Source organism: Ursus americanus, chromosome 35 (genome assembly GCF_024610735.1).
Source record: "Ursus americanus isolate L20-20 chromosome 35, mUrsAme1.1.p, whole genome shotgun sequence".
In the NCBI taxonomy this organism is placed as follows: domain Eukaryota; kingdom Metazoa; phylum Chordata; class Mammalia; order Carnivora; family Ursidae; genus Ursus; species Ursus americanus.
The window spans coordinates 2026790-2043264 of record NC_142161.1 but is presented as its reverse complement, the minus strand read 5'-3'; the positions used below and the strand labels follow the sequence as shown (position 1 = coordinate 2043264).

Sequence of the window (16475 nt, the reverse complement as noted above, 5' to 3'; positions counted from 1 at the left end):
TTTATTGTCTGGGGGTGGGGGCGAGTGCATGCGCAAGTTGGGGGAGGGGCAGAGGGAGAGGGAGAAGCAGACTCCCTGCTGAGTCCAGGCCCCCTCAAGTTCATGACCTGAGCCTAAGTCAGACACCTAACCAACTGAGCTGCCCAGGTGCCCTGATCTCTCAGTAAATCTTATCTATAGGGGAGGTAGACTAGAGTGAGGCTAAAGCTGTAATTGGTTAGAATAGCAGTCACTCATTTACCAGGAAAAGAAAATATTTGGTATTTTGTGTGTGGCATAGTGACTTTGTTTTTGTCTTTGTTTAGACAAAATTATGCAGCGGCCTTGTTCAGTATCACTCTATCATGGTCTCAGTGGCCTTGCCTGATAGTGTTGTCCTGTGAGATTATGTCCAACAGGATAATAACATAGCCTAGCCATAAGCACCAGGCTCGCTTCGAACAACACTGGGAACTAGTTATGTCAGATCAATTCCCCAATGTCAAGACCAACTTTTTCCTTTCTCACTGGTAATCCCCAGGAGTGGTTCAGAGGTTCATTTAGAATCTACAGGATATAGGGGCACCTGGGTGGCTCAGTTGGTTAAGCGTCCGACTCTTCATCTTAGCTTGGGTCTTGGTCTTGGGGTTTGAGTTCAGGCCCTGCATTGGGTTCCAGGCCCAGCATGGAGCCCACTTAAAAAAAAATACAGATACAGGCTTCCATTGTATGCCAGCACTCTTCAGAGTGGTTTTGCATCGCGGAGAACTCGAGAATCTGGTGAAAGCAGAAGGTCACATAGGCCAAAAAATCTTGCTTCTTGATTGATAACCAAAAAATACTTGAGATTATAGATATTAAGTGGCTAAATTAGATTCCATCCCCCTGACCCCCCTGGCTTTGGGCAAATTACCTGGCTATATTTCATGACTTGATTTCTCTATCTGGATATAATGTTATATAGTAATAGCTAACTCCTACAGTGCTTACAACACACAGCACTGCTCTAAACACTTTACGTATATTAATTTATTTTATTTTTTTTTTTTTTAAAGATTTTATTTATTTATTCGACAGAGATAGAGACAGCCAGCGAGAGAGGGAACACAAGCAGGGGGAGTGGGAGAGGAAGAAGCAGGCTCATAGCGGAGGAGCCTGACGTGGGGCTCGATCCCATAACGCCGGGATCACGCCCTGAGCTGAAGGCAGACGCTTAACCGCTGTGCCACCCAGGCGCCCCTACGTATATTAATTTATTTAATCCTCATAACAATCTAATGAGGCGAGTGCTATTTTTATCTTTATTCATAGATGAGGAAACTGAGCACGAAAGGTTAATGCCATGCCAAAAGCTACATAGATAGTATGTCAGAACAGGCAGGGGGACCACAGAATGTGATGGCAAAGATTGAAAGCATGATTTTAGGTCAAGATGACAAGTAGTGGGGGTGCCTGGTTGGCTCAGTCTGTAGAGCATGCAATTCTTGATCTTGGGGTTGTGAGTTCAAACCCCACCTTGGATGTAGAGATTACTTAAAAAAAAAAAAAAAAGAAAAGATGACAGACTGATTGATTATCCACTATAAGTAAGGCTGGGTGTATACTAAGGGCTATAGAGGAGTAATCCTTAAAATTGGGCACATATACAGGGGTGTGCAGACAAGTGGGATGGGAGAAGTAAATATTAAAATTTCTTCTTATATTTAATTATCTCCCCTTTAAAAATCAGTCTTTTTATGTTGTAACATGACCACAGTTTATTAGGACAGAAGTAAATGCATATAATTTAAAAATAAATGTACAAATAAATATATTGAGGAGTGCCCCAATATTTTTTACTAAGACGGTGTAATCATTGCAATAGAATGGACAAAGATGGACACCACAATGTCCCTGCCCTCCAAGAGTTAATTGGACATAGAAAATTAATGTTTTAAAGTGCAAATAATAGACCACAGTAGATAATTTGTATCACAGATCAGTTCATGATTGTGTGCCACCAAATCAACTGTAGAAATGGTAACACAAGTTGACAGAAGGAGGAGCTGTTCCCACCGTCTCTACTTTTGCTCCTAGGATGAGAACAGCATTGCTCCGGCTGAGGGCGGCGGGCCGGGACCCGAGGGCGGAGGCGGCCGAGGCAGAGCAGCCGGCAAGGCGGCGGCGGAATGCCGGGTGGTGGCAGGCCCCCGCTAAGCACCAGCGCCCCCTGATGCATGGGCTGCAACCGCAGTTCCAGCGTGTCGGCCCCCCTGCTCCCCGATGCTGCCAGCCCCGGCTCCGCGCGGGACACAGACAGCTCCGCACCGCCGGTGCACCATCCCCCGAGAAACGCAAGAGGGGTGAGGTTCAGAACCAAGCTTCCAACAGCGCTGAAACAGTGGGAAAGATTTATGTGTCAGCCACATTTTCCTCTTCGCTGCTTTGTTTCACCCACCGCCCCATTTTGTCCTTTTGTTCCCGGTGCTTTCTACCTCCCTAGAATCTTTTTGTCCTTGGGTGGTTTGTCAGGTTCAAAATTCTCAGTTCAGCGTGAAGTACAGTGGAGGAAGAATCAGACAAGCGAAACAGGGATTTTGCTGGTCCGGTTCTGCAGTAGGCCTAGAAAGTAGATTAAAAGTGACGTTCATGTCCCACTCCAGTGTGAGTGGCAGTGACCTAAGACAGGTTCCTCTACAGGGACTATGGGAGCCTGGGCTAAGTGGCAGGGTCTCTAAAACTGGGGTTCTTCGCTTTTTGGGGGGAAGTGGACTCCTTTGAAGCCATGATCAAAGCTAGGTCTCCTTCCAAGAAAAGTGCACATACACGCAGTCAAAACTTTGCATACAATTCCACCAGTTCAGGGATGTCTAAAGCCCATGCCTGAAGTCCAGGCCTAGAAGTCCAGCTGTAAGTGAGCAGTTGCAATTTCTCTTCTTCCTGTATTCCAAATGGCTCAGTCTCTGGCTGCTGGAAACCCAACAGTGAATTTAATAAAATGGTTTGTGTAAATTTCCTTCACCTAGCCTACCCACCCCATGCGAATGGGGTGTGTTTACCCTGGGGATTCAATGTTAGATTTGTTTCATATGGTTCTGTATTTTCAAACTCCCTCCTGGAGCCAAATGAATCTTTGCAAAAACAGCTAAAAGTAGAAAAATTAAGTAAGTCTTAAGTTTCAGTTCAGTTTGACTTCAGCATTATTGAGTACCAGTTCCATACCAGGCACCAGAGATAAAGATGCCTTAGAGTTAGACATGCAGTCCCTTTCTTCTTTGCACTTTTCTTCTTCCCATTTATACTCCTGTACTTGGCAGATTGTAGTCCCGCTGGCTTAGTGAGTCTATAGTTGTACGTCTGTGCAAGCGTAAAGGCTGAGAACCTCTCCTCCGGCATCAGCGGTCTTTATGAGGATTTCCCCCAGGTCTCAAGGCTCCCTAGGTTTGGCACTTGGTGTTCTGGAGAAATCTGTTGCAGAGTCTGCATCTTCTGTCTGAACTTTCAGGGCCCAGTGACAGGCCGAGCTACACAGCCCCTCCCACATTCAAGGACCATGTGACAGATGGGAAGACCAGAGGTGAAACGCCCAGTGAACTGTGAGTTCTTCTCATTTATCCTGCACCGTTCCTCTTTCAGCTTTAATTGGAAGTACATCATTTAGGCAACAAGTGAATTGTTGGCATTTTCAAGTCTTCCCAGCATAATCGGAGAAGATGAAAGTCAGCTGTAGGTCAAATTTCAACTTCGTTGCTTAAAAATGGAAAATAAGCATCTCTCTGTCTTTGAAGGAAAGACAAATAAAGGCCCTTTCTTCATTGAAGGTATTCCCTCTCTTTCCCTTCTATTTTTCTCCTTCAGGTCATAATTCATTTATATTTCTGTTTGACACTTGAAAGCTGTATTTTGTAAGATTGTCCATCGCACATATCAAAATTATTAACTCCTCTCACTTCTCTTCATACATGTGAGAAGTCGGTTCTAAACCTCTGTAAGAGCAGTTTCTTTTTCTTCTTTTTGTGTGTAATATTCCTAATTCTAAGAGTCTAATGTCTTTCAGCAAAGTCATGATTCTGACTAAACTCGTTGGTCTGTGCATGCCTAACAGTGCTCATGTTATGACCAGCAATACTATGCGAGTGGAAGATCCACCCAAGTCTCCTGAGAAAATGTGGTCCAAAGATGAAGATTTTGAACAGAGGAGCTCTTTGGAGTGTGCTCAGAAGGCCACAGAACTTCGGTAAGAGAGTGGCATTCCGTGCCTCAAGCCATATGAACTAAAAAAGTAAGAGATTCTTATTTGTAGTTTTCCTCTGCCAGAGGAAAGGAGAATTCTTGGGATTAAATTCAATCTTAAATTTAATCTGAGAACTAGCCGTGAATTCCCATGTGGGTTAAGAAATGGATTCACCTAAAGAGAGTGTTTGTGTATATTAGGTTTGTTGTTTCACATCACAGAAGGAAGACTTTTTCATCCTCATCACCAGATAGGGGCTCTCAGCGCTCACTGCGCATCAGTTTTAGAGAACTTTTTTAAAAAGTAGACTTTATTTTTTAGAGAAGTTTTAGATTCACAGCAAAATTGAGCAGAAATTAGAGATTTCCCATATACCGCTCATCACCGTGCATCCACAGCCTCCCACACTATCAACATCCCATACCACAGTTGTATTTTTTGACCGTGGGTGAACCCATACTTACACATCATTATCATCCAAAGTCTATAGTTTACCGTGGGGTTCATTCTTGGTGTTGCACATTCCGTGGGTTTGGACAGATGGAGAAACATGTATCCACCATTGTAGTATCATAGAGAGTAGGTTCATTGCCCTAAACATCCTCTGTGCTCTGCCTGTTTATCCTTCCCTACCCCCTTACCTCTGGCAGCACTGATCTTTTTACTGTCTTTATGATTTTGCCTTGGCCAGAATGTCCTGTAATTGGACAAATACACTATACGGTCTTTTCAGATTGGCTTCACTTAGCAATATGCATTTAAGTTTCCCCCACGTCTTTCCATGGCTTGATAGCTTATTTCCTTTAGCACTGAATAACGTTCCATTGTCTGGATGGACCATAGTTTATCTGTTCACCTACAAATGATGTCTCGGTTGCTTCCACATTTTGGCCATCATGAATGAAACTGCTGGAAACATCCATATTCAAAGATAGTTTTCAATCTGGATACCTTTTAAAACCACAGAAGCCTGGAGGGGTGGTAGGTGAGTGGGGATGGGTTAAATGGGTGATGGGTATTAAGGAGGGCACTGTTGTGATGAGCACTGGCTGACGTATGTAAGATGAATCACTAAATTCTACACCTGAAACCAGTACTACTCTGTATGTTAATTGGAATTTAGATAAAAATTTGGAGGAAAAAAGAAATGTTCTATTCCAAAAAAGACAATAGTACGAAAATAAGAAATGATACATGAGGGAATACAATATAGAACATACACAAAAATAAATAAATAACATCAAAAGCTTGTATATCTTATAATTTATTTCATATGAACAGATCCTGAAAATTAAAAAAACAAACAAACCCACAGAAACTGGGCCCCACCCCAGAGCTTCCCTTTCAATTATTTGGCGGTGGACTTCAGGCAGTATAGGTGTAAAGATTTCCCCAGAAGATTCTAACAAGCAGCTAAGACTGGGAATCACTGAGATAGAGCCTAATGAACCCAAATCCACCTCAATACCTTAGAAATAATAAAGAAAATATGTTCTCCTAGGTTGAGAAATAATAATTTCCCCGGTGTTCCCCTCCATATCCATACCATTCTGGTTTCTCTGAGGAAACAGGACTCAGACTCAGCTGGACTTTACAAGGTTTATGGGAAATCGTGAGCACCATAATTTTAAAAATAGTTATTATGTTTTCTCAAACACAGAGTTTAGGGTTGGTGGTGTCTTTATTGAATCCCAGCTGATATGAGGGGAAATGGGAGAGAGATTATTTATTGGAGTGGACATTTGCTTCCTCCTTCTGGTATGCTGTGGGTGAGATAGGGCAAGAGGCAAGAGGAAGGTATTCTTGTACAATATTGAGGGAAAAGGTGTTTAATTCTGTCTATTCACAGAATGTCTTAGCACTGTCTTCTTTCTGCAGAGCTTCCATTAAGGAGAATATAGAGCTGATTCGGCTTAAGAAGCTCTTGCATGAAAGGAATACCTCACTGGTCGCAACAAAAGCACAGTTAACAGAAGTTCAGGAGGTGAGCTGCCAGGGCAGGGCAGTGTGGGATGGTCTGGGGTACCCTCAAATCTCAGACCCCCTGGCTTCCTTGGCTATTTGAGAAGCCCTGCTGGGCCTAATCAGGCATCCAGTTCCAATGGGGACTGCCTGTTGCCAATTTTGGGGGAAAAGAGTCAGTATTATTTTTTCCATTATATACATGGAAGACCACAGCTGAGAGAAATTAAATTATTTGTCACACAACTTATAGGGGATATTCAAATCCAAGCCTGCAATTCTAAGTCCATTCTTTTTCCAATACTTCCATTATCTCTCTATTATGAAGAAGGCTCAAGCCTTGCCTTCTAAGGTGGAATTAAGTGGGGTTAACTTGTACCAGAGTTAAGGTCCCAGCCAAGGCCCACACCAGAATGTAATTAAGTTGGGAAGCCAAGAGCAGTCACAGGGGAAGGGAAGGAGACGAGTCTCTCCTGAGGACTCTCCATGTGCTGGACTCTGTCCCAGCTGCTTACAGTCATGATCTCATTTAAGCCTGACAACACCCTCAATGTAAGTACATTTAATGAATGAGGGAACTGAGACTCAAAGAAGTAACTTGCATAAGTCATTAAAAATACTAAGGGGCAGAGCAGGCTTTGAGTCCGGGTTTATCTGGCACCAAGGCTCATGCTCTTTTCTCATTACCATACAAGAGAAATTCATAAATGAATGGTGTAAATAGGCATCAAGGGTCTAAGTGATAGATCAGCACCATTTTTTTATTGTATAAATATTTATTGAGTACCAGGGACTGTGCAAAGCACTGAGACACAAATATTACAAAGTAAGACAGCTCCTGCCTTCAAGGAACTTACCAGAGTGAGAGAACAAGTTGTGAACAAATACAGCTATCCACGTACAGGGTATTGGCAGGAACACAAGGACACAGAGTCAGATCTCCCAGAGATTGGGGTGCGGGATCCAGAAAGGATTCATAAAGGGGTATATTCATGAGCCAAATATTGGGATACTGAAAGATTAGCAGGTGTTAATGAGTATTCAAGAGAGGGGAGGGTTTTCCAGGGGAGGAGAGGTGTAGGCCAGGGCACAGAGGTGAGAAACATCAGGGACTGGATCATGGAAGCCTGATCAGGATTTTAGACTTTATCCCATAGACAGTAGGGAGCTGTAGAAAGGTTTTGAGTAAGTTGACAACATGGTCAGTTTTTTCCCCAAAGTGATCACTTTGCCTTTTTTTTTTTAATGTTTGAAATTTTTTGAAATACGTTTTAATAAAGATACTTTTAAAAAACTATTATAAAGCAATAATAATGATTAACTCTGAGTAGTAGAATTATAGAGGACTGGTATTATCTTTATATTTTTCTGAAATTTTCAACTTATCACAAAACCAGAAGGAAAGATCATCTGGCAGTGGAGTGAATGATACAGGTGCCTGGTACAAGTAAAGTGATCAGGTAAAAAATAGACTGCAGTGGTCCAAGAGACGTAGATGAGGGTCCCAACCAGGGCAGTGAGAGGGGCCCACAGAGAAAGGGCTGTATTGGGAACTTCCAGGAGATAGAAGAATGGACTTCATCACCAAAAGGGAATGGGTGGAGGAGAAGGGGAAGCGGAAGACGATTCCTGGGTCTCCGGCGTGGGCAAGAAGATGACGGTGGTGTCATTCTTCTAGATTGGGTACTTCTGAGGGGATGAAAGGCATCTTCACAAGGTCAGCCCCCAAACCTGTGTGTCGTAGAGAACTATGCATATGCTTGTATTCTTTTGGTTAATTTGGTAGCACTTACAGAATGTAGGAACATGGGAAGGAAGATATTTTAAAATTGTATGGGTAAATAGCAATATCTGTAGGATTACATTTTTTTTTTTAAAACCCCATCTATTCCTCCATTGCGTTAAAGGAAAAAAGGAAGCAAGCTGTTCTAAATCCTTACCCATGTTAGTGGTGGTAGTAGAGATGACCTAAAATGGTGAGTAATCACCCACCATTGTTTAAAATGCGGGGTTTCCAATTTGTTTTTCTCCAGCAGTTTGCCTTTCTAGTCATCCTTTCTTACACACGCACGTAAAAAAGTTTGCCTTCTCTTAATCCCTTAGCAGTACATATGGTGGTTGGTAGCACAGACTCCGGAGTCAGAAGGGCTGACTTGATGGCCCTGTGGCCCTGTGTCTCTGAGCAGGTGGCTTAGCTCTCTGAGCTCTGGGCTTCTCATTTTTAAGATTTCAGTAATAATAACTACCTCGCAGATATGCTGTGAGGATTAAATGAGATAATATATGTGAAATAATTATAATGATCTTAGTGTAACAGATAATGAAATACACAGTACTGCTCAATCAATAACAGCTGTTGCAGTTAGTTTGCTTAGTGTTGCCTTTTCTGTTTCTAACACTGGAAAGAAAACTTTCTGAAGCATGCTGAGTAAGAGATAGCAAGATTTTTCTTGGATATCCCACCAAATGCAATACAAATACGAATAAATGACACTTCATGCTTCTTAAAGAAATTGTGTTATCTGTTGCATTCACAGACCTCCTGGCAAGCTAGAGCAAGGGAAAAGTAGCAGCAATTAGTAAACAAGTACACAAATTGACTTGATTTATGAGAATTTTATTTTAGTGTTTAATGATTCATTAGTTGCGTATGAGAATTTTTAAATATCTCTTAAACTAACCATTTATACATTTGTATTACAGTGTAAATACCAAAACAAATATCGAGTTGATAAATCAGTAGAATAATATGTATTTCTTTCTTTCAGGCATATGAAACTCTGCTCCAGAAAGTACTTAATAAAGATTTTTATTTATTTTTTTTTTTAATGATTTTTTATTATATTATGTTAGTCACCATACAGTACATCCCCGGTTTCCGATGTAAGGCTCGATGATTCATTAGTTGTGTATAACACCCAGTGCACCATGCAATACGTGCCCTCCTTACTACCCATCACCGGTCTATCCCATTCCCCCACCCCATTAATAAAGATTTTTTGAAACTCTGTTTCTTAGTATAAGAGTAATAAAACCCAAAGAAATTCGTATTAATCTTCAAGTAACATAACACCAGAATTTAGCCAAGTAAATCGAAGTTATTATGACCTGTAATTTCTATTACGACAAATGCCCTATTACTGTGATCAGAAGATATTTATTGTGCCATTTTCATTAAACTGAAATATGAGATCTGAAATATGTAGAATAGTATTTTTCAGCCTATTGCTAGAGAGAATTATATAGCATTTGTTCAGAAATTTCTAAGTATTCCTCTAGCATGTATAAGGTGATGAAATATAACAAAGTTGTTGCATACCTTCTCTAATGTTCTTAAATGTTCAGCACCCTTCACTGCTGTGAGTGGGATGCGGGTAAAGCCAGGTGCGGGCAGAGTTCCCAGCATGAATAGCCACAGCTGTTCCTCACCAGAGATGTCCACCAGAACAAACGCACACTTACCTTCTAGAGTTAACATGTCACTTTGCTAGGTGCAAAGGGAAGAATGAATCACCCTAAGAAGCACTCAGATAGCTTAGAACATAAAGGCAGCTATGAAAATTGTCACTTCACTTAGAGCCAGGGTTTAATTTGAACCTCGGGAAAATTAATGCTCCAATTATGCATTATAGTTTCCTGCAGCAGAAAATCCTCACTAACAGGGAGACAATAATTCCTGAGAAACACTAGAGTGATAAACAAGGCCAGTTTACAGTACAAAGGCACCATGCTATTAATCAAAACCATTCTTGACATCCACTAGGGAATGCTAGGGTTGCTGGTATCTTGAGACCATTTCTGCTGAGTGATATGATCATTCCCAGAGCAACTTTCCTTTTGCCCCAGAATCAGGGAATCCTGAGTGCGGCCCATGATGCCCTCCTCGGGCAAGTGAATGAGCTCAGGGCAGAACTGAAGGAGCAGAGCAAGAAGGCTGTGAGCTTGAAGAGCCAACTGGAAGACGTGTCCATCCTGCAGATAACACTGAAGGAGGTAAATAACAATAATAATTGCAAGGTCTCAGTTGTAAGCATCAGTTGTAAGTTACATTTCAGTTTCAGAGATGTTAAAAAGTGTATCTTAGCAACACTATGGCTATTTCATTTTTTCAAATGAGAAAAATGAGGCTCCAAGTGGTTAAATAAGTTGCTCAAGATTACAACATTAGGAGGAAAACTGGGTTTTATACTCGTGTCTGTTCTCCAAAGTTTTTGCTCTATTATAATGTTCTGCTGCTTCCTTAACAGTAGAAACCGAGACACTATGAAAATTTGCTTCAGAGTATCCTCATTGTTTCTAATAAAAGTTTCTATTACACCAGTTGGTTCAAGTCTTTCTGGTTGAATAGCTCCTCATAGACATGAGACATGAACATAGAAAGCCTCCTACCCAAACCCCACTCTGCCACAGAAGAAGGGAGACAGGTGCAAGGCGATAGGTGTTACGACTTTATCTCAGGCACTCTACTGTCATTCTTAGTTTCAGGAGAGAGTTGAAGATTTGGAAAAAGAACGAAACTTGCTGAATGACAATTATGACAAACTTTTAGAAAAGTGAGTATCAAGTTTGGGTCCCAGAGCACTGTTTGTTATAAAAGACAATTATAGAAAAGTACCCTCACATTCTAAAACAATGTCTAGTGTGGATAAGGGGAAGCTGGTACTTGACACTGTTAGTGAGAATATAAATTGCTACAGTCTTTTTGGAAGGGAATTCGATGCTATCAAAATGTTAAACATGCATATACATGTATTTGCAAAGATAATGTATAATAAGAATGTTAATTACTACATTGTTACTAATAGTTTAAAAAAAGGTGGAAACATCCAAATTTCCTTTGATAGAAATTTTAAATAATGTTGCATCCCCACAATAAACTACTATGAAGCTGTTAAAAGTGAGGTAGACTTATATGTCTAAGATATATTATTAAAAGAAAAGTCAAGTTGTAACAGAATATGTTAATTCTGACTTCATTTATGGGGGATGTGTGTGTGTGAGAGAGGGAGAGAGAGAGAGAGAATCAGCAAACCTCTCATGAGATGAAAGGATTGGAGTAGGGCAGAGAGGCACCTTCACTTTTAATCTATATATTTCTGTATCATTTTAATTTTTTTACAACAAACATATTCATTTATTAATTTGAAATTTAAAATATCTGAAAGTTTAGGGGCATCTGGGTAGTGCAGTTGGTTAAGTGTCCAACTCTTGATTTCAGCTCAGCTCATGATCTCAGGGTCATGAGACTGAGCCCCACAGTGGACTCCGAGCACAGCGTGGAGTCTGCTTAAGACTCTCTCCTTCTGTCCTCCCCGCCCCACCCCCTGCTCTCTCTCTCTCTTAAATAAATAAATCTTTAAAAATAAAATAAATACCTGGAGGTTTAAAAAAAAAGTTAAACACGGCTTCTGCCTCAGTTAAAGTCAGTAGGGGATAGATTGGGGAGATGGTATGGGAGCATCGTGGGAATATCTGATGCTCTTCGACTCAGTGAAACAGAGTGGTGTGGGGATTATCCACTTTGAAGAGTCTGTGTAGCAAACATTACTATTAGCCTCTTCCCTTCATCACTCAGAATGTTACCTGCTTGGATCATCATGTAATGTATGGCTAGGAAGTGTCAAGAACATTTTTTTTTTTTAAGTAGGCTCCATGCCCAGCGTGGAGCCCAACGCAGGGCTTGAACTCATGACATTGAGATCAAGAGTCGGACACTTAACTGACTGAGCCACCCAGGCACCCCAAGAACTCTTAATACTAGCTTAAGCAAGCTGTTTTTAGACCACATTTATTCAAATGAAAAAAATAGGAAAAAGACATCTGCAGAAATAATAGCTTATCAATGTCACTTCACTTATGTAAATAAAGACAGACCTTGTGTGTTTTACACTCAAAATGGGTCTGCCCTGACAGCTAGTTACAGTGGTGTGCAGGGTACAGTCATTTAAAGGTTAGCTCCTGCCCTTCAGTATAGTAATTTATAATTTAGCTCAAAGGCAAGTATTCTCTAAACCAGCCATCGGTGAAGGTAGATAGAGGAATGGAGTAAGGAAAAGAGGAATATTTTGTTCCTCATTTCTTTGAAAGTTTATTTAACCTCTGCACCCAACATGGGGCTTGAACTTACATCCCCACAATCAAGAGTCGCATGCTCTTTGGACTGAGGCACCCAGGTGCCCCTGTTCCTTGTTTTTAATTCAGCAGACCTGAGAGTGTCTCGGTATACAGTACCTGAAGAAAGCTATCATGCTGGAGAAGTTCTTGGGAAATAGATGTGACTTGGGTTGTTTCCTCCCGTGTGATATCTGAGACCTAAACAGAAGTGATACTAAGGAGCTCCTCAGTAGGGCCCAGAAGTTCCAAGGCAGTTGGAAATGACAGTTACAGAGAAAGCAGGGACAGAAAAGAACATGTAAGGGAATGAATGATGTGCTAGGCCCAGGAGATGCTGAAACTGTGTAATAAAGACGTCACATCACATACCTTTGAGTGTTTATCCGACAGCTCTCTCCTTGCTCCTTACTTGCGTCCCATTTTCAGCATGCTGGACAGCAGTAATCAGCCTCACTGGAGCTCTCAGCTCGGAGGAGAACAGCTCCAGCAGCAAGTCTCTCAGTTGCAGGACCAGCTGGATGCTGAGCTGGAGGAGAGGAGAAAAGTCTTACTTCAGCTGTCCAGAGAGAAAGGTAGGTCAGGCTGTGAAGACCTTTCTCAAGGGAGGCATCCTCTACGTCTGGTGTGGGTGAGGGGAACTTGGGCCATCCATTTTTGTGTGGATCAGGATTAACTAGAATAAGAACACTGGCAATCAGATCAGATTTACAATCAAGAAAGCATGGCACCTACCTCACATGCAGAGGTTTTTATAAGTGATGAGCTTTCATTTGAGAGGATGGCAACTCTTAAATTTATTGTTTTTATTTATTTATTTGCTTTTTGAGAGAGAGAGAGAGCCAAGGCAGAGGGAGAGAGAGAGAATCTTAAGCAGGCTGCATGTCCAGCATGGAGCCCGAGGTGGGGCTCAATCTCACGACCCTGAGATCATGACCTGAGCCAAAATCAAGAGTTGAACAGTTGTTCAACCAACTGAGCCACCCAGGTGCCCCTTAAATTTGTTGTTTTTAAACATTCACTTTATTTATCGAAAGTGCTTTTTATTCTTACCAGTCATTCTAGAGGCGACTGGGAGTCTTGGCGTTTTGTTTTGTTTTGTTTTGTTTTGTTTTGTTTTGTTTTGTTTTAGCGCCTGATACCTCAAACTTCGAAGCAAATCACTGCTCTGGGTTACCACTTCCATTTTCCCCTGTCTTAACTCTGAGATCATAGTAGGTAGTTATTCTGAAGATTAATTAAATACTGTCGAAGAGACCTTTGTCTCACTTCTTTTTGCTAGGCTGGGCCTTAACATTTAGTCATGTCAAGGTTAGATTTCATTAGATTCCAGTATATTCACATAGAAGAGTGAAGGAAAAGAAGTATGATATCAAGGAAAATAGAGATAGGAACCATAAAGGGATAAAACTCAGGAGCACATGCTAAGGACCTTGTAGTATGTATGAGATACAAGTGAAGTATTGTACAGACCTTGGGATAATCTAGTCTAAAGTCCCCTCCCCTAATGCATGATAATGAAATGATCACACCAAATACTGATCACCTTCCTTCCCTGAAACACCCATACCCCCCCCCCCAAAATACATGCACGCAGAAATGGCCAAACGCCCATTCTCCCCCTGTCTAGGTTAGGATGGGACTGGGAGGTACCACAGGGAACCAATAGCATGGAAGTCAGAATGGAGTTGGGGAGGAGTTGGGAAGATACTGGTTTGGCTGGTGCTATCAAAAAGTTTGCACTGTAGGGGCACCTGAGTGGCTCATTCAGCGAAGCATCTGCCTTTGGCTCAGGTCATGATCTCTCAGGGTCCTGGATCAAGCCCTGTGTCAGGCTTCCTGCTCAGTGAGGAGTTTGCTTCTCTCTCCCCCTCTCCTACACCCTCCCACCTCATGTACTCTCTCTCTCTTATAACTAACTAACTAACTAACTAACTAACTAACTAACTAACTAACTAACTAACTAACATCTTTTTAAAAAAGAAAAGTTTGCACTGTAGAGGTGCCTGGCTGGCTCAGTTGGTAGAGCATACAACTCTTAATCTCACAGTTTTGAGTTCAAGCCCCACATTGGTTGTGGAGCCTACTTAAAGTAAAAATTAAAAACAAAACAAAACTTCATACTATCCCAGTCAGCCAAGTGGCTCTGTTTGCTGCTGGTGGTGGTTGTGGTGTTTTTGTTTTTGTTTTTGTTTTTGTTTTTGTTTTTGTTTTTGTTTTTGTTTTTACAGTGCCACAGGTGTTTTTTGTTTTGTTTTTGGAGTCCTAGTGTCAGGTCAGTTTACTGGGTCAATAAGCCAGAACCCCTTTGTAGAAATAAGACAGGATTGCTTCCCTAAGGATAATTTATAAAATGAGTTAAACATTAGTGGGAAAATTTGGGGCGCCTGGGTGGCTCAGTCGTTAAGCGTCTTCCTTTGGCTCAGGGCGTGATCCTGGAGTCCTGGGATCGAGCCCCACATCGGGCTCCCTGCTCCGCTGGGAGCCTGCTTCTTCCTCTCCCACTCCCCCTGCTTGTGTTCCCTCTCTCGTTGGCTGTCTCTGTCAAATAAATAAATGAAGTCTTTAAAAAAAAAAAAAAAGAAAAAAGAAGCTTCTTTAAAAAAAAAAAAACATTAGTGGGAAAATTTAATTTGCACTCGGTCCAACTTTAAGCATGGTTACTGATAACTACAGAGTTTCAACTTTCTGGATGATCCCCCCCCCCACCCCCAGCTCAGAACAAGGATCTGCAGCTTGAAGTCACCAATCTGCTTCAGAAGCATAAGCAGGAAGTAGAGATCCTCCAAAAGCAAGAGACAGTTTCCCAGTCTCCTGACAGACAATACAAACCAGCCTCTCAGCCAGCTCTGTCCCAAGACACTGATCCGACAGAGGTAAGAGCATGTGTAATCAAGCAAGTCCCCTGAACAGAGGGATCCCCCGTGAGGGATGTCTGGCAGAAATCCCTGGAAGAAATGATGGTTGAGGGCAGTCTTCAGAAGGCTGGGAGAAGGCAGAGAATACAGATAGCTTCATGAGCTCCACACATTTTCCCCACCCTTTCCAGCTCACAGCATTTAGAAAGCTTTTTCAGACGAGGACTTGAAATGATCTGCTGAGGAGCGAACAGCCATTAGAGGCTGTGTAACCTACTGGTGGACTGAACATGAGCAAGTAGGGGAGAGAGCCCTTGTGAAGTGATACAGTCCCCTTTCACTCCTGCTGCTGCTGTTTTACTGTTACCAACAACTGCTTTGAGAACAGTTATCATAGTGCCTCTCCAATTTCTATTCCCTCTTTCCTGTGCTTTTCTCACGATAGCCCTGTGAACCAAAAAACCAAGAAGAAAAGAAACTGTCCCAGATGTTAAGTGAGTTGCAAGTATCGCACGCAGAGACCACGCTGGAACTAGAAAAGACCAGAGACATGCTCATTCTGCAGCGCAAAATCAACGTGTGCTATCAGGTGCAAGAAAAGGTGGTACAGGAAGGGGGTAGATAAATGGGCGCTCGGGGACCACTTCCACACTGGGAATGAAGCGAGGCTCGGGTTTCCAGGGCTGTTGCGAGGCAATATGCTGCTCCGTGCAACACAGAACGTGCCATCCTTTGACGCACTTGAGGCCTCATACATGCCCGTGGCACCTTGGCAGTAGAAGCCAGTGAAGGGGCCAGCTAATGAAAACGGCGGATATGAAGCTTCTGGGTTCCAGTTTTCCCAGAATCAGGAAACTATTATCCTATGGCACCAATAGCATAACTGGTCCCAGAGGAGTCTGTGATGACCCCAGGATTTTTTTCCAGTGGGTCAGTCTCCCCTGTAAAGGAGAGAGTGGAGTCTCCTTTACCTGAACAAATGCCACCTTTTTATCTGGGCCCTTTGGTTCTGGGCCACTGAGATAGAAAAGTTCAGACATTATTTTGTTTCAGGAGGAACTGGAGGCGATGATGACAAAAGCCGATAATGAAAATAAAGATCACAAGGAAAAACTGGAGAGGTTGAATCAACTGCTAGACCTCAAGAATAATCGTATCAATCAGCTGGAAGGTATTTTGAGAAGCCATGGCCTTCCGATATCCGGCAAGTCTTAGTCCTTTGTTCTCATCTTGGACCCGTCACGTAGTTAATGCCTGTGTGGCCTCTGTGCACCTGCCTGGAAGGCGGACTTTTGCGTCTCCACGTGAGACATGTCCCTCGTGTTCTTTGTCCTATCATCTTTGGTGTTTTC

The 16475-nt window shown here is 42.2% G+C and overlaps 1 protein-coding gene across 1 annotated transcript in view; it reads left to right on the top strand.

Annotated features, from left to right (window-relative positions):
- RPGRIP1 (RPGR interacting protein 1) overlaps positions 1-16475 on the top strand; it is a 66130-nt gene that overhangs the window by 10312 nt on the left and 39343 nt on the right. Inside the window, 11 exon segments of the mRNA XM_087859037.1 lie at positions 2056-2321; positions 3464-3554; positions 4082-4195; positions 6071-6176; positions 8923-8946; positions 10001-10147; positions 10634-10707; positions 12695-12840; positions 14981-15141; positions 15569-15712; positions 16177-16294. Coding sequence (XP_087715163.1) covers positions 2056-2321; positions 3464-3554; positions 4082-4195; positions 6071-6176; positions 8923-8946; positions 10001-10147; positions 10634-10707; positions 12695-12840; positions 14981-15141; positions 15569-15712; positions 16177-16294 — 1391 coding nt within the window.